Raw genomic sequence first — 18,473 nt, 5'->3', positions numbered from 1 at the left:
CAATTTGTTATAACGAAAACCTCGTGCCAAACTATATATATATATATTATTATTATTACGGAAATTTATATACAGCGCTTTTTTATTGTTGAATCTCAAAAGCGCTACTAAATCATAGACAAATAAGACGGACATTCATTGTGCAAATAAATAAGTTTTAAGTTGACTTCGAAATTGTAAATATGATAGGTTAGGGTCACGTAAGTATGGAGGTAAACCATTCCAAACAATCGGGCCAAGAACCGCAAAGTTGCGGGAACTCGTCACCAACTTTGTGGTTGGGATAAAAAATAAATTGCGCTCGGTTGATCGGAAGGAATATTTTGAAAAATGAGATTTGTCTGATTCCAATCTATCGATGAGATAGGAAGGTGCTGTATTATTGACACATTTAAACATCAAAACTGCCAACTTGAAGGAAACACGTTTTTCAACCCTCAACCAGTGCAACCTATTCAAAATAGGCGTAACATGATCGAACCACGAACCACCCAAAACCAGCTTGGCCGCACGAATCTGTATTGACTGAAGCTTTGAAAAAGACCTTTTGGTGACACCATAAAAAAGGCCATTGCAGTAGTCCAGTCTGGAAAAGACGACAGAGGAAACCAAGCTTTGAAGAACAGACGTGTTTAGTGATTTTTTGACATTGCGTAATAAACGGTTGGAACAGACCCTCACTAAATTATTAATACGTAAATCCATCTTTAGGTTTGAGTCAATAATAACTCCAAGACTACGGACAGATGTGGAAAATTTTGACCTTCGATAGCTGCTGCCAAGAACCAACCGGTAATATTTGTGTTTTAGATTGATTTATCTTTAACTGATTCATACTCATCCAAGATCCAATTTCGATGAGACAATCAGTCAGTTCATTCAGAGAAGCATCAATCGAATCAACAGGACAAGATACCAATAACTGAATATCATCAGCAAAGGCGTGGGAGCTGAACTCATATTTTTGAATGATATCAAAAACATCAGCAGTGTACATAAGAAGCAACAGAGGTCCCAACACAGATCTCTGGGGACACCAAACGATAGTTTGTTTATGTCAGAGAGGGTGTTGTTGTAAGAAACCTGCTGGGTGCGGCCTAAAAGATAGGAAACGAACCACGATAAGACTGAATCAGAGAGAAAAAAAATTGTGGAGAGTTTATACATGAGACAAGTATGATCGACACAATCAAATGCAGCACTCATATCAAGTAATGCCAAAAAAGAAACGCATTGACTGTCAACTGAAGAGAACAGTTGGAAGAAAATATCAATGGGTGCAGTTTCCGTGGAAAAATATTGACGATAGCCGGATTGATTCTTTGGCAACAAATTGTTTTTGTTTAAATGCTGTAACAATTGTTTGATAACAACTCGTTCAATGACTTTAGAAATGAATGAAAGATTAGAGATAGGACGGTAATTTGATAAAACGTTGTCGTCCAAATTTGATTTTTTTAGAAGTGGGGTTACAATAGCATGTTTCAAAGGGTTGGGAAAACTGCTAGTTGATAAACATTGGTTGACAAAAAATGTCAAAAATGGCAAAAAAAGATCTATAAATATTTTAAATATGTATGTCGGAATCAGATCAAGAGAACAAGAACTGCCAGGGGAGTCACAAACTATTTTACGCAATTCATCTGGCGTGCACATTTGAAAATTGGAAAGATTAACAATTGCTTCAGGTAAGACAACCCTAGAGACATATTCAAATTGGATTGGTTTGTTAGTATTTTCTATAGTCGTGCTACGAATATTATTGATTTTATTGATAAAAAATGTCATAAAATCATTTGATTGGTTATTATTGTGATTTTTAGATAAAATTTTGTCGAGGATATTCCACAATTTTTTTGGTTGTTTTTTAAACGAATCAACTTGATTTGACCAAAATTTGTTACTTTTTTGGGAAAATTTTTGAATTTTTTCTTTTAACGCTAAGCGCCATGCATTTCCATTAATATCATTTTTCATTTTCCTATACAATCGTTCCAGTTTTCGACAATTGCGTTTTAATGAACGACATTCAGAGTCAAACCAAGGGGCAGATAGTACATGAGTAGATTTGACATAACGACAAGGAGCAACAATATCCACAATCCTCACGATTTCAGAATTAAACAAATCCAACAGGGTATCAGTTGAAGATGAATTGAACGGCCCTGAAATAGATGATTCGAGAACTAGTGAAAAAAATTGATTTTCGTTAATTTGATTCCATGAACGAGTAAGTTTCCATTTTTTCTGAGGTGTGGGAACAGAAATAGGGAAACAAATTTTAATTAAACTGTGGTCTGAATACACATTTGGTGGCTCAACGGAAAAAAATTGTGAGGGAAGGTCAGAACTAAAGGCAATTAAATCTAATGTTCCACCATGAACGTGGGTTGGTACATTTATTCTATTTATCAATTGATATAAATCAAAAATTTCAAACAATTTCAATGCATTTCAAAAGTTCAACAATATATATATCTATTACCAACATACTAGAGGTTGGATCTTTGTCGATTCGTTTAAATTTTGTATCATCGGCCAAAATATGTTGTACTTGTTTGTGGTAATCAACTTTATTCATGACAACATACATGTTAGACTTGTCGGACTTTCTCACCACGATATCTGGATTACGGAGTTGTTTGGCGGCACTCACCAATTGTTTCAATAAAACGTGTTTGCTGAAAGCATTACGGTGTCGATGCGCTTCAGCTTGTAGTTGGCTATGCAAACTGTTATCGAATTCAATCAACCGCTGCTTTTTGAGTTTGGTTATAGTTTACTATAAAGTAATTCTAATATATATATATATATATATATATATATATATATATATATATGTTGGTAATAAACCATAATTTTTACAATATTTTATAAATTCTACCAAATGTTTGGCGTTAATATGTTTGTAGTTCGTTTTTTCGATTTGTGTATGTATATTCATACTAGGTTAGGATTCCGTTAAACTTGTCAGGTAAAGTTTGGCGTTAATATGTTTGTAGCTCGTAGTTGCAATTCAAATGTGAGCGTTCATTCGAGTTTTAGTACCTGGATATATATATATGTATGTATTTTTATATATGTATACATAACCGCGCTATGTATGATGTTGTTGGGAAAATAGAAGCACGCCACTCAGAGAGGAAGAATGATTCTTCTTTTCTTACCTGGGTGAGTCGGAGTAAAGCCAGAAACTTTACCTGACCGGTTTAATGGAATCCTAACCTAGTATGAATATATACAAAAATGTGCGCATTCATTCGAGATTTAGTCCCTGGAACGAATATATGGCGCCTATAAAAATGCATGATATATATATATATATATATATATACATACACGCACGCACACACACACATATATACATACAAATGTTCGCACACATACTGCAGCATTTACCAAACTTTTCCTAGCAATCGAAGACATTTAATGAAGATGTTAAAAACTTGACGAGTGTGCAGAGTTACAAAATAAAAATGAATGTATATATTTGTGAGAATTTTATTTACATGTCCTTTATAATCACGCCAAAGTGAAAAATGAACTAATGAATAATCAAAAAGTTATCAAATAAAAAAGAGTTTTATTATAACATGTATTTTGATGCTACGTTCATTCATAAAAATCTGGAGATTAGGCAACGTATGTGTACAACCCCCTGTAGAGGAAAAATTTAATTATTTATAATTAAATAATCAACTGTTTACAAACAGTAATTAATGATGATAAAAAGTAATTAATGAAGATGTATATGTGAACTGTAGATCGTGAATTACAACTTAATTAACCAATTTAATCAATGATTTACTTAACAATTTTTCGTAATTAATGTAATTAGTTATAATGAAGTAATTATAAATGAAGTAATAAAGTAATTAATGAAGATGTATAAGTGAACCGTATTTTGACAATTACAACTTAATTAACTAATTTAATTAATGATTTAATTAACAATTTTTCGTAATGATTACTTGTCCCCGGGAGTTCTTGAAAGATATTCCCTTTCTATGAGACCTTCGATTCGTTTTTTAATGACAGCCGGGCAAGGAAGAAACCTAGTTTTTAGCTGCTCGATGACCTGTCCATGCAAGTGTAAAAAATAAAAATAGGATACTCTCCATAACTAATACATTGTTGGATGACGACAGTTATCACAGTTTAAAATGACATAACAAAACTATTGCATAAGATTTTTTGTTGGACAATGCACAATTTGTAAATAATAGTAGTTATAAAAAGCTAAATATTTTTTTTTTGTTGAACATGTTACAATAAAATTCTTTTAGCTTATTTTCAACGGCTCACGTCTGATCAGTCTACGAATGATGATAGGCCGACACTTCTTTGCGTTCAAACCCGGTCACGCAACAGCAATGCTTGGCATCTTAATTATTACATCATTCACATCAAATGCTGCATCAAACTTGAAAATCTTCCATCAAATCTACAAGGATCATTAATCCTCCTAAACTTTCCTGTAAGAAATCAAACAACACTTTTGCAGGGATTTCAGTTCTTTCTCTGCATTGCACTCACGCTATAAAATCCTGGCACCATATTGCGGCGACACCAAATTTTTTTTATCTACCAAGCACCCCGCTAGTTACTTTATTGTTTACTAAACCTTGCTCTTCTAGAAAAACTTGCAATCAGCAAACGCCACCCTTATTAAAAATTAAAATATTTTTCCATTAAGATGTTTGCAGTTATGTTAATAACTGGCATTTGTTTTTTATAAACTTTCTCTTTTTCAGACGATTACTTTCATTTTCATATTGTTAAACTATGATTCAACAATAAAATCCTCCCCCAACTTAAAGTGGAAGCAATTGCTTCCTCTCCCTTTTTCTATAGACGTCCCTGTTTAAAGCTATTATCTAAAAAATATTTATCGTTAACATTTTTATGAGTTAGAATTAAAATAGTAAACCTCAGCCACGAGCACATTGTGTTGTAGTTGTTTTCGGGTCTTCATTATCCGACAACTGCCGCTTCAATCGTTCAATGACAAACCAAATGTATGTGTTAAAGAAAATTTCAGATTAAAAACCAACCAACCTCTCAAAAGTTAATAAGAACATAAAGAATAGGGCTGTACGCAATTTTGACTTTGACCGAAATTCGGTATTTTTTCACATTCGGCTTAGGCAAAAATTTTGGCCGCGACTAAATTTAATTTTTTTCTCTAATTTTCACATAAGCTTCAGTACAAATAAATGCCAGTGTGGAAAATTTTTTAACAAAATTTGCAACAAGAATGCATCAAATAAGCATCAGGTAAATAATACATAACCGAATATCGTAAAATATTTTTGTTTATGTACTGATGCATTAATTCGGATAAGGCTGCAGCCAAATTAATATTGGGCAAAAATCGGCTTCGTCCAAATTTTTAAAATTCGCATTCGGTACAGCCCTAACAAAGAAATAAAAAAAATTTCCAGTATAAAAGGATATTCATATTTCCTATCTTCATCAACTTTGTTTCTTGTCGCAACTCTTTCTGGTTCTGAATCGCTCTTGCTAGTGACTGCAAATTAAAAATTAAATAAAGTTATGATAAATGATCATGAATAAAAAAATGAAAAAATCAGACTAAATGTTGAAAAATGTTAATTAGATGAAATGCAAACAAACCTGCTTGGATTTGGACTCGAAATAGCTTAGAAGTGAATTGATCATTTACAGTGAATGAATGGTTTGGTTCGACCTCCTTTGTCTTTGGATCTTTAGTGAGGACTCTTTGTGTGATCTTACCGAGAGCAAGTGATTGAACGGATCTCATGAGGTCTCGTTCTGGGATGTCTGTCTCATTTTTTATCTCCTCAAAAGTCCACACATCTCGAGAATTAAACAACATTAACACCACCTAAAATTATAAATTAACAATGAACATTACTACATTTATTTACAAATATTAACTTATTATCATACACATAACAATATATATCAATGTAACAAACCATTTGATATGTGGAAACTTGAAGGATATGCTTCCTCAGCCCTCCAGATTTGCCCTGAGCGACGGCCCCACTGCAGCTTTCATCGTCGTTGGCATCCATCGATCCATTGCTACCACTTCCTGCTACACCTCCACCACTCTGGCTTTGTGAAGACCGTTTTGAAGCATGAAACACAGCATGTAAATCTGCAGATCCATGCTGTGCTTGCAGACTTAGCTGTCGACCAGTGTGTTTTCCTAAGTAAAATCTTAAAAAAATATTATATAATTTTTACGCTATCTCATAAATGAAAGCATGACGTTTTAACTTGCTAAATTATTTTCTATAGCTTTATGTCAGCAAAAAATTAATAAAAAACACAACTACCAAATATTGATAAGAAACACAATTATATAAAGTCAAACTAAAACACAAAAATGTGGCAGGTATTTTATAATTTTTTTATCACTACCGGAATCTTCATTTTAAGTTCAGTTGCTTGATCTATTCAACTTAGCAGATCATGCAAACAAGTAATATTATTTTATTTGAAACCTTTTTTAATTTTTTTCAGACTTTATTTTTCTGCATCTATCAACGAATTCTCAGATGTCTAACGCTAAAATCTACAAAAATGTTTTCAAACTTAATTTCATTCATCGCCAGCAGAGTAATATATCATAAAACAACAAATTCCATGATAACGACTTATGACAAAGCATCACACACATCCGAATATATATATGTTCATATGTTGATAAGTTAATATTTGCAGACGGAATACCAACCTTCTGAATGTTTCAAATGCTTGCCTGGAAGTTGCAGGAATGTTACATGTGGTAGTTGATGATTGTAATGGCCAGAAGCCAGTGGTGAGGACTCTAACACTTAAGTCCATGCCAAACATGTTCGCCTGCAAAAATCAAAGCATTCACAGTTTTTGTTATTTTTTTATATCGTGGCGGCAATTTTCTTGTATAATAATATTAATTTAATGATAGAAGATTTTGAATTAATTAAAAATCTGGATACTGCTTTCAAAGCACTTGAATAAATAAGTAAAACAAAGAGAATATCATAAAACGGTTTTTACTTTGTATATTGGTAAAATATGAAAACTTATAGAAAAGAGAACAAATTTGAATTTAGAGAAGATAGTAGGCTAAAAAAATGAAAGAAATTAGAGAATGGGTTGAGATTCAACTGAATTGGCAAAAAAATAAAAAAAGAATTTGAAAATCAAAAAGAGAAGAGAGAGCAAAAGAAATTAAGATTAATTGATTAGTCAGCTCTTATGGGAAATTTCTGTCAGCTAAATGCTGAACTTTAATTTAGAAATATCAATGAAAAAGATTGATCATGAAAATTTAAAAAATTTTAACATTTCCATGTAATGACAAAGTTATCAAATGTTTAATAAAAAAAACATTTAAAAAATAATTTTGAAAGCTGTGGTGAGGAGATACGTTAAAAACATTCAAGTTAATGAACGAATGACGCTTGAAGGAAAAAGAAAAAAAATTACTCTTGTGAAATTGACATGTTCTCTGAATTCTTCCATGATGGTGTTAGATACTGTCAAGTCTTTAAACATGCCTTCCAACTTCGAAGTGAACATCCAACCACATTCCGTCTGACGGTCGATGATGATGAAGTCAATTGAAATGACAGTCAATTACGACAAAACGTTAGTTGGTTGAAGTGACGGTCGATGATGATGACATCGGTTGAAATGACAGTGGAAGATAATCACGTTAGTTGAAATGACGGTCGATGGTAGTGGAGACACCAATTGAATTATTTCAATTATTTATTATATAGGAATGAATAGAAAATTTCTTAAAAATCCCTATTTATAAGCCAAGTAAAAATTCAATTGGCTCAGTTATTTCACATGCATTAGCACTTTTACTTAAACATATTTACTTAACAAATTTCTTTTTAAATTCATTACAAAGATCAAATTATAAAAGTTAAATATTTTAATTTACATAGCTTAGTGATAATCAACGCATTTCCTCACTATCCTTTTTTTAAATATTTAGATTGCAACCATTTATAGTGGCAAAACCCAATTGTAAACTAAAACAACCTTTAACTTGGAAATCATACTCTTCTCCGAATCATCAGACACACTTTTATTGAGCAAAAGTCGTTTGGCCAGATGTTGTTTATAATAGCGCTCAAACACATCTTTTTCTTGCAAGAACCGAAAAAGGACCATACTTTTGTCCAGCACTGTTTCTACAGCTTGCTCGGACATCTGCAATGAGAATCAAAAATAATCCACCAGCTTGTACGAAGCCTTTCATATCTTTCATTTATTCATAGAAACACCAATTATGCTTATAAATATATCAAAAATTTTAAAATAATTTTTAAATGAATAGAACATTTTTTAAATTCTAAAGCAAGGTTTAGTGTCTCAACTGTTCTGTGTCAAAAAAACACCGTTGAAACTGACAAACAACAATAAACGTTGTAATATACTCAAACAAATATGAAAATTAACAAAACAACGAGACAAACCCCTTTCACTCCTTTACGTAATCGATCATCAATGAATAATGACAAGTATTCAGGAGACTTGGAGTTAAGGTTGATAAAATGCTCAAAGTCTGAAGATATCATTTGTTTGAAAAGTCTATCATTGCTGAATGACTCGTGCAAAAAATGATCAAATCGATCCTTCAGATCCAGCAAACTCTGTCAACAATCAAACAATTATGTTATGTACTTGAAAAGAAACAAATCTTGTTAGAGCAAATCAAATTAACTTGATGAAAATGTAATTATAATTCAACTAATAAATAAACACTCGGGTATTTAATTATTATGAAAAACTCAGAAGGCAAACGGTCAGATGAAAATTTGTCCAACTATGACTCTCAAGAAATTTTTAAAATATTTGCACCACAATTTTAAATAAACACAACTGCCTTGCAATAAAATAAGAAAATACTTCAAAAACATTTGACAATTTTAGTATAATTATTTTGATTTTTTTTTATATATTTACGTTTTTAAAAATGCTAAAACTAAACAATTTCTGGCAATATTGTGCACTGCATATTCTTTACCAGGTAGTGAAGAGAAATGAAATGCTTTGAAACTTATGCGTTGAACTGGTTCAAATGTAAAGAAAAAAACTATCGTAATAATCTGATGAATTATATCATGCTGTACTTCTCAATGCAGGTCTGACTTCTTGGTGCCATAAAAAGAAGAAAAAACATTTGACACGAACCTGAATGTAGGTGATTGGATTGCAGCCATTGCTATTCTCAGTGATCAGCGACTTTCCTTGTTCTCTCAAGTGAGCGCTAATGCAATCAGACATGGTCTTCAAGCCATCATGCACCACGGAGAACAATCGGAACATGCAATCCAAATCTGCAAAATTAATTTTTGTTGGTTATTTAAAGCCGCATGTCAGTGTTGCAGTGGGAGTGGAGATTAAAAAATTTATTAATCTACAAATATATTATCTCTCTCTCTCTCTCTCTCTCTCTATATATATATATATATATATATATATATATATATATACAATTAATCAATAGTACTTCGTTTAAAGCAAAAGGAACCAATAATTTGGCTCATCAAACAATTTTAAAAGTCTTTTGTGAAATAAAATTTTAGCCAGAACCAACTTTTTCTGATCCATCTCACTTTAAACTCAACTGCCCATCACACCATGAAACACAAAAAGCACAATGAAAGTGATATAATAATAAACACTGATATGAAAAAATTGCATATAAAAAAACTAAATAATATCGTATGAAGCATTACCTTCTGTCTTGTTGTTCTTCAGCATATGCACAACTCCCAAATTTGGCATCTGCAAAAATAAATTTGATGTATGAACTAAGTAAATTTTTACACAAAGAAAGTTAAATAAACAATTTCAATCAAGTTGAATGATCAACAAACAAAACAAGTATGGTAAGAAAAAGTTTGACTTGTGATCAAGCTTGATCCATTGTGAACAACTTTGATATGTGAACAAAACTGATACAAGAATAAGCTTGATAAAAGTTGATAAATAGAAGATAAATAAATAGAAGCTTGATAATGGAATAATAACGTCAATCTACAAATAATGACAAAATGCAAACAGACTGCAATGCAATAAAAAGAGCAATTAAATTGGAAATTGAAAGTAGTAACCACCTCAACAATCGCCCTCGTGTGCTTTCCAATCATCTCTTCCTGCACAACCTTTGCATAATTTAAAAAATATTTTTATCATTATTTAGTGACTTTATCTGGTAGATATTGGAAAATTAATAACATAGAAATAATAAGAAAAAACAGAGAATCACTTACTCTGACTATTGGTTCCTTGGTTGACTCGTTCAGGCAATTAACTGCTCGCTCCTGCTCCTCGAATATTCGTGCCTCCACCCTTTTTAAATACACTGATGCACTGTTTTCTGAAAGTAACTTCTCACTTTCCAACTGAGGAACGAATTATTCATTGTATAATTTTGTTTGTTTTTAAATTGCAATATAATATTTAAATTCATTATTTCATCAATTTGTAAACAAAAATAAAAAGTTTTTGAAGAATAAAAAAACAGTAAATAATTATTCATATCTGACAAGTGACAAACAGCCGTTAGTAATTAGCTTTTCAATAATATATTTTAAAAAAATTATTGTTCAGAACAAACGCCAACTTTATAAAATTCAGCAGATTGCACGAGGAAGGGTCTTTCAAAATCTTCCTCATAAACTGCCCTAGAATCTATGCCAAGCACCATCAACATCTGACATCCGTTCTTCACAGCTCCCCTGTAAAAAGTTAAAAATTAAGCATTAGATCTGTAAAAACACCTGTAAAAAAGATTTTGGTATAAGAAATGTAAAAACCAATCTTTAAAAAAATGCTTAATAACATGTTTTATTCAATATCAGACTGAAATAACATCACAACTCAGGAGAATAATAAAAGAACAATGATCATTTAAATTATTGCATCAACATATAAATGCTGATGCAATAATTTATGTTATATGAATATGAACATAGGAATTAAACATTAAATTTGTAACACAAATAAACTGAGGACTAAAATGAATGCAACAAAAAAAATAATGAATATAACGACGTCAAAGGTTAGAAGAAAAAGATGACGAACTAAAAAAACAGATTAAACGAACCTATCAACAACTTCTCCATTCCTTTCTTTGACCATCATGGACAGAAATGTTTCTCGCAGATGTTGATGAATGGGTGGATGGCGAATGATCTCATCTCTGAATATCATGAGACCCAAGTTATAAACATTGATCATGTTGTTGTGCTGTATATAGACTCGATCCTATCATAAGAAAGTGATAATGGAGTTTAAGTTTGGAGGAATGAAATAGTAAAAATAAACTATGATGACAGTTCACGCAAATATTTTGTGGTTCAAACTATTAATAAATTCAACTGATAAAAAAGATTGATTGAAAAGAACAATTGGATTCTGACAAATATTTTAAAATCCCTCAAATTTTTCTTACAAATAATTGGCATTCCTTGGCAAAGTAGAAACACTTTGACAATTTAGAAACTCTAAATTGAAAATAAAAAATTTTTTGGCATCTGAAAAACAAGGTGAAATAAAACATGGTTTTAAATTAATTTCTGCTCTAATAGTTAAACCATGAAAGTTTAAATGTTTATAAACGATAACTAATTGTATGAAGTGTATTTATAAGCAGGCATCTTTTGAAAGAGAGAAAAGCAGGTGAGGTAAATTTGATAGTAGAGAGAAGTTTCTCATTTGAGAATTTGTTCTGTCAGCAGGAGATGCAGGGAGCGATGTCTGCTTAGATGCTGTGCTTAAATAATTAGGAGTGCCTGAGAAACTTCTTAATTTGACACAACTTTTGTGATAAAAACAAGGCATCGAGCTGCCAGACTTTGAAAAAAATGGAATATGTTCATGATGGTGATATATGAATTATTAAACAGGTGAAATTGCGTGACTGATAAGAATAACTGCATTGTTACCATGTACAGAAGGACGTCTCGAATCATGACCATGGATGTCTGGTGGTCGTTCCAAGCAGCATTGAGAACTTGCAGAAAGTTGTTTTGTAGTGATTCCAAAACTTCTTCTCTAACCTGTGTAATGTTATTGATTCTCATTTTATTTATTGCATTACAAACGTTATTATTATTGATTAAAATGTCCTCTCTTAAAGAAACCATAAATGGTGGAAATTCACAAACGTATAATGCCTGATAAACTTTTGATAGAAATTTTTAGCTTTTGATCCGGATCACTATGCAATTTTTAAATACAGCAGCAGCTCAAGACAGCACTATTACGATTTGAGATATTTTACTGACCGTATAAATATTGTACAAAAGTTGAAAACATTAAAAACTAATTAAGAAGAATTTTTTTCTAAAAATTTGTTACGATCATGTTTTTTAGTAGATGAATATGTGTAGCAATATGCAATCACCTTAATACTGAAAATAAATACTAATAATATGATTAAAATTACATAATTTTTTTCAGAATTTTTTATAACAAAAAAATAATTTTACTGAGGAAAACCATTATATTGACTGATTTTAAGTGTATTTTAGGAGTGATAATAAAGCAAAATTATTATGTAAAAGTTGGAATTACAAGTTTTTACCCGGAGTCTGAGTCATGTTTAAAATTGAACATTCCTTAATAAACGTTCACTAGCTTTTCCCAAGTCGCACACGACTTGTAATCATTTTTAAGTATGTTACACGTGCAATGTATTCGATTTATCAATCTAACCTTTAAAATATTCTAAATCATGATATAATTAAATTAAAATAATCTCACCTTGTTCACCAAATGATCTGTAACGACCTCCCTGAGTCCAGCATACAACCTGTCTCCACGTTTATAAAGCACCATTGTATATGCACTCCTGTACAACTCCTCGAAGCTTAACCCACTTTTGTTTTTTTTCTGAATTTCTTGAATGGAATTTTTCAGAAGGGACCATATACTGTTCACACATTCTTCATCCATTGTCATCTTTAGAAAAAAAATATCGTTTTATTCAATTAAATTAAAATATATTTTTGTTGTGCAATATTTAAAATCCCTAACTAACCGGAAAAACTCTAATCCTCATTTTTGCATCTTCCTCCTGTTGTTTGTTTGCATTCATTTTAAAATCGGTATTTTACCGTTTTTTGAATGAAATATTCTCGTCTAAAATTAGCAAAATAAAATTAGTAACAATTTTAATAAATAAACTATGCCAATCGTCGAACAAGTAACATGAATAAATAAAAGTATAACTAAATAGATTGATAGAGCACGGCGTTAAATACCCTCAGATTTATGCAAATTTTACGATCTCGTGCTATGTACAGGAAGGTTTATATATACCCGTATAATTGTACATAATATAAAAATAAAGACTATAAATGCATACATACATATTCATGCACGGATGATCAGGCTCAACGAAACTATGCACTCCTTAATTTTCCCAGTGGTCTGACATTGTAATAGCTAAGATTGAGGTAGATAAGACTTCTTCATATAAATAAATTTCTAATCCCCTAAATACTGATGTATCCGCCGTGAAATTGCGCTATATAATTAACTATCATTATCTTGATTATTTGTTATCTTTGTAGAGCTGTAGAATATTACGATTGTAGAACCGTATAGACAAGACACGTGCTTTTTATGATAGAACTGTATAGACAAGACACGTGCTTTTTATAATAGCAAGGTTTGAAGCAAAAAGGAAGTTGTGATTTATGTAGTTACTTGGATTAGTGAATGATTTAGTGTAAGTATTACCGTTGGCATTCGAATAAACCTTTAACCAAGTTTGCATTAGAAGAAGTTGTGTTTAGGCCCTATCAGAAATCTTGAACCTACGAAATATCGATAACCTGGTGACGGAATTAAGATATCTTTGAAGTTAATACACTGGTGTCAGTAGTGACAATCGATGAAGTTTATAAAAATATATGTGAAATATGAAATTTTGCACAAACCTCAAAATTTTAACCAGAGACAAATCACTTTGGAGATGACATGGTTGTTGCATTATCGTGGAGTGAATCTGATTTGATGGCTGGTGCCCAGCTTACAGCATTGCAGTTCAACTGTAGCATGGAAAATTTTTTTTTAATAATTTTTCATTGTATACTTTGCTGCTTTTTTTCTATTGCCAAATAAAAATATAACTGATTTCGGACATGAAAAAAATAAACTTTGATATTTTTATAAACCTTTAACCAAGTTTGCATTGGAAGAAGTTGCGTTTAGGCCCTATCAGAAATCTTGAACCTACGAAATATCGATAACCTGGTGACGGAATTAAGATATCTTTGAAGTTAATACACCGCTGTCAGTAGTATCTTTAATCGACGAAGTTTATGAAAATATATGGGAAATATGAAATTTTGCACAAACCTCAAAATTTTAACCAGAGACAAATTGCTTTGGAGGTGACATGGTTGTTCCATTATCGTAAAGTGAATCTGATTTGATGGCTGGTGCCCAGCTTACAGCATTGCAGTTCAACTGTAGCATGGAAAATTTTTTTTAATAATTTTTCATTGAATACTTTGCTGCTTTTTTTCTATTGCCAAATAAAAATATAACTGATTCGTACATAAGAAAATAAACTTTGATATTTTTTCTCAAAATTGAATATGTATAAATAATGTTATAAAAAATGTTATTAAAATGTTATATAAAACGTTATAGAACGATATCTTATGTTTCAGCGTTTATAAATAAAGAAGATTGCTTCTATTTCAACAGAACCATATTAATTGCATTACTGACAATTAGACATAAAAATAAACTTATGTGACGAAGTTGAACTTGAAAATAACTCAAATGTAAAAACATGGTGTAAAATTTATAATGAAAAAATATTATCGCTAGTCCAAAAACATGAAATCAATATTATTCTAGTGCATTCTACTGAAACAAGCTAAAGTCGATTCATTTGTTTGTTGATTCATTAACTCATGGTTTTCAGTAAATGTTTGATAGGTATCAAAAATGTACCTTGCATGAACACTTATAACAATCAAATATAATACAAACAGATCGTTTCAATATCTAAGAGATGTTTTGGATTGTACTGGAACAGCTGAAGCTGCCGTTCGAGCACGCATACGTGCAGCCTGGAATAAATGGCATCTCCTTGCCACTATATTGATGTGGCGTGACATCCCACTACCACTACGATCAAGACTTTATAAATCTGTGATACGTCCGGTGTTGTTATATGTTGCAGAAACATAGCCAATGACAACAGAACTGGAACAACTTCAACAAACCGACATGAAAATGCTCCGATGGATGCAACGAATTAGTCTGAAGGACCACATCAAATCTACCGAAATTCTGCGTCGTGCTGGTTTAGATGATATAAAGGACGAATGCCGGCAACACCGTCTGCGGTGGTTTGGTCATGTCAAACGAAGTGGAAACAGTGCCATAACTTCTCTTGCAGATGTTGAAGTACCTGGCACTCGTCCCAAAGGCCGTCCAAAGAAGTCCTGGTCGCAAACAATCGAGCAAGACATGAAAGCTCTAAATTTAAATCAAATGGATACAACTGATCGTCTAATTTGGCGCAAAAAGTTTACATAAATTTTACATATATGAAAAAAATCATGTAAATAACAAAATACATATATAAGTTTTTCAACTGAAATAATTTTTTGGCTACTTTTGTGAATGTTTTCTAATTTTATTAAAATGTTACTTTTCACTGTTAAATAAGTTAAATATTGAATATCTAAACAGCTTTTTGATATATAAAAATCAGAATTTTAAGCAAAAGTTAGCACAATGGTTTCTATTAAAAAAGGTAAAAACATTCTAAAAAAGTATTGAAATTAAATTTTTGAAATATTAAAACAATACATACTTTCAATTTCATGGTGGCAAATATCAGCAGTTTTACTGTTTTTTATTTTCAAAATTTATTCGAAACATGATATATTAATTTCTGTATAAGCCAAACTAATAGTCCTTTGTATAACAAAAAAAAAAATAATAAAATAAAAAATAAAGAAACTATGTACTATAATCAAAAATACAAACAAAAAATTACAAATCTTAAGTAATTTATTTGAATTTAAAAAAATTGCTATGCAGATGAAAAATAATTAAAGAACCAAACAAGATCATGAATTAGAACAAAAACATCAAAAACATCAATGGAATTAATCACCTACACAAAATGGAGGGTTTTATTGCAACTGTTTGTTGGAACGACTGATTTGACGGTCCAATCGGCTCCACCGCGAAAAGGCAGTTGCTTTAGAGCCTAGGGGCAACAACAACAACAACAACAACAATCACAGAAACATAATAAGAATGTTTTTTAGTTTAAATAATAATTTTCATTGAAATATTCCATTCTCTAAACCCAGTCTGCAATAAATTTCAAAAACTTTATTTGACTTTCCAATTGCAAAAAAAATTTAATTTTTCAAGCCTCACTAATTTTACTTACAACAATAGTGTACTTCTCATTGTATCATTGATATTTTTCAACTTTAAAGTTAATATCCTCAAAATAAAGACAAGTTTATTTAAAACTGTTTACAAACAAACCTAATGTATGTTAAAATAAAATGACACCGCTCATTTAAAATTAACTAGTGCTTAACTATTTATTGATTAGATTTAAAATTTTTCTATGATCAAAAAAATCCTTAGGAGTTGTATTTTTCAATTATAATTATTTAACTTATGATTTATATTTATTATTACAGTTTTTAAATTGTTTTTATATTTATTATTACAATTTCAAAATTGTTTCTACAATAAAAAAAAAACTCAAAAGTACTCTACTTATTAATTAATAATTATAGAATTATAAAACATAAAAATAAATTTTATTTTTAATGGTTTTTATTTATATTTATTAATATGATTTAAAAATTGTTTCTATAATAAAAACAGTCTTTGGTTTTTTTTTGGTTTGCGCCACGGTTCAAACAACAAGGCTTTGTATATTTAAAATGGCTTTTCCATCCGTTGCCGGCGTACCTTTGAGTGAAATGATGAAAAATTTTGTTGAAAAGGAGGAGGCCGTAACATGGGCTATGCAACATGGCCTTCTAGCAAGTCAAATGACATGCCAATGCGGGTCCCCTATGGAATTATGAAATCGCATTTCTTTGGATGGCTTTTTGTGGCGGTGTTCACCAATAATCAATAAATACTTGTGACTGCAAACGTCTCAAGCCTCTATACGAACATGACCAACTCTTGCTCAATAGAAATAAAAAAGGAAGCACTACGAAAATATATGCCAAACAATATATTTAATGTCCTCACAATTGAGGCCCTCACCCTGACCCTACAAAATAATGATTTCGCATTCAATCAACAACAATACCTGCAAATAAATGGATGCGCCATGGGAAAGATTTACTTCCCCACCCTAGCAAACCTGTACCTAGACTACCTCGACACAACACTAAATAACGAATTTGTCAATGTCATGAATTACAACAGGTACATAGACGACATATTCTTAGCGTTCAAAGGAACCAACACATTTTTAGTTTTGTACATCATATAAATACTTTAATTTTAATAAAGTCAAATAAATTCATATAAAATCAAAAACATTATCATCTTGTTTTTGTGTGAATTTCAATTATTTGTCGAAACCGTGAGTTTTTAACGTTCGTGAGTCAACCGTTTAATTAAATTTGAATTAAATTTAATTTAATACATTGATTATTATCAAAACAGAAATTTACTCATATTTCAACATTTTTTTATTTAATGTTCACTATTTTCAACTATTTGACAATTAATGATCTAAAAAACTTACCTAAGAATTAACTTGTATTAAATTATTTTAAATTTGATATAAATAAATAATCAAGCGCTAGATAATTCAAAATGGGCGGAGTCAATTAAAAAGTACATTATGAATGTTTGTAAACATGGACGATACCATATGAGTATCTATCTCCCGTTTTACCAATAAATAATTTTCTAATAAATGGCTTCAATAATTAATGAAGAAAAAACGCTGCTCTTATAAATAAAAAATTCTTAGAAACGCACTTACCCAGTTGAGAAAACACGTCAATAAAACGTCTGTTGCGCTAACAAGCTTTTACAAATGGAAGATTGAAATATGGAAAACTAAGATAGTTTAGAACTTTTGATCTAATATTTTATTCTCTGTAAAAAGCATCAGAGTGATCTAGATGATGCTTTAAAAATATGTAAATTTTGAAAATTTGTTATTATGATGGGTGACCTGGATTGAAAAGTTGGCTCAGAAAAAAATACATGACGTAGTTAGTCCTCACGTGATAACTGAAAGAAATTAAAGAGGAAAAAACTTGATTGAATGGTGTCGCAAATGATCAAATTACTACCAACACCTGATTTGACAATTATCCAGGTCATAAATATACTTGAAAAGGTCCCGGAGACAATTTAAAAAATGTGATTGATTACATTACTAAATATATGATCTCAAAATATTTTTTTTACAATGAGCTGATTGTGGTAGT

The 18,473-nt window shown here is 30.9% G+C and overlaps 2 protein-coding genes across 2 annotated transcripts; both read right to left on the bottom strand.

Moving 5' to 3' along the window:
• Positions 1 to 1,959: 1,959 nt before the first annotated feature.
• On the bottom strand, positions 1,960 to 2,157 carry HELRODRAFT_147251 (hypothetical protein; the record flags this gene model as incomplete). Its single annotated transcript, XM_009025320.1, has 1 exon — positions 1,960 to 2,157. A coding segment is annotated over one exon (198 nt), but the record flags the coding sequence as incomplete, so codon positions are not given.
• Positions 2,158 to 3,487: 1,330 nt separating this feature from the next.
• HELRODRAFT_101759 (hypothetical protein) lies at positions 3,488 to 18,097 on the bottom strand. Its single transcript, XM_009025319.1, has 21 exons — positions 18,017 to 18,097; positions 13,953 to 14,065; positions 13,049 to 13,149; positions 12,772 to 12,969; positions 11,952 to 12,065; positions 11,111 to 11,271; positions 10,628 to 10,742; positions 10,275 to 10,406; positions 10,119 to 10,166; positions 9,738 to 9,786; positions 9,190 to 9,335; positions 8,472 to 8,648; positions 8,035 to 8,205; positions 7,468 to 7,575; positions 6,731 to 6,855; positions 5,964 to 6,210; positions 5,638 to 5,869; positions 5,422 to 5,530; positions 4,931 to 4,985; positions 3,974 to 4,078; positions 3,488 to 3,660 (listed from the first exon to the last, which is right to left on the bottom strand). The coding sequence occupies exons 3-21, from the start codon at positions 13,103 to 13,105 to the stop codon at positions 3,634 to 3,636; spliced, it is 2,376 nt and encodes a 791-aa protein (XP_009023567.1). The 5' UTR covers positions 13,106 to 13,149; positions 13,953 to 14,065; positions 18,017 to 18,097; the 3' UTR covers positions 3,488 to 3,633.
• Between the last annotated feature and the right edge of the window lie 376 nt (positions 18,098 to 18,473).

Source organism: Helobdella robusta, assembly GCF_000326865.2.
Source record: "Helobdella robusta unplaced genomic scaffold HELROscaffold_41, whole genome shotgun sequence".
Taxonomy (NCBI): Eukaryota; Metazoa; Annelida; class Clitellata; order Rhynchobdellida; family Glossiphoniidae; genus Helobdella; species Helobdella robusta.
Note: the sequence above shows the minus strand (reverse complement) of the source record. Positions and strands in the feature narration are given on the sequence as shown.

Excerpts from the sequence above, each read along its gene's own strand:
- HELRODRAFT_101759 (XM_009025319.1), bottom strand. The coding sequence starts at position 13,105 with ATGAATGCAAACAAACAACAGGAGGAAGATGCAAAAATGAGGATTAGA. Across the intron at positions 9,336-9,737 it reads GAAGAACAACAAGACAGAAG|ATTTGGATTGCATGTTCCGA; the intron begins GTAATGCTTCAT and ends TTAATTTTGCAG. Across the intron at positions 8,649-9,189 it reads ATCCAATCACCTACATTCAG|AGTTTGCTGGATCTGAAGGA; the intron begins GTTCGTGTCAAA and ends GATTGTTGACAG.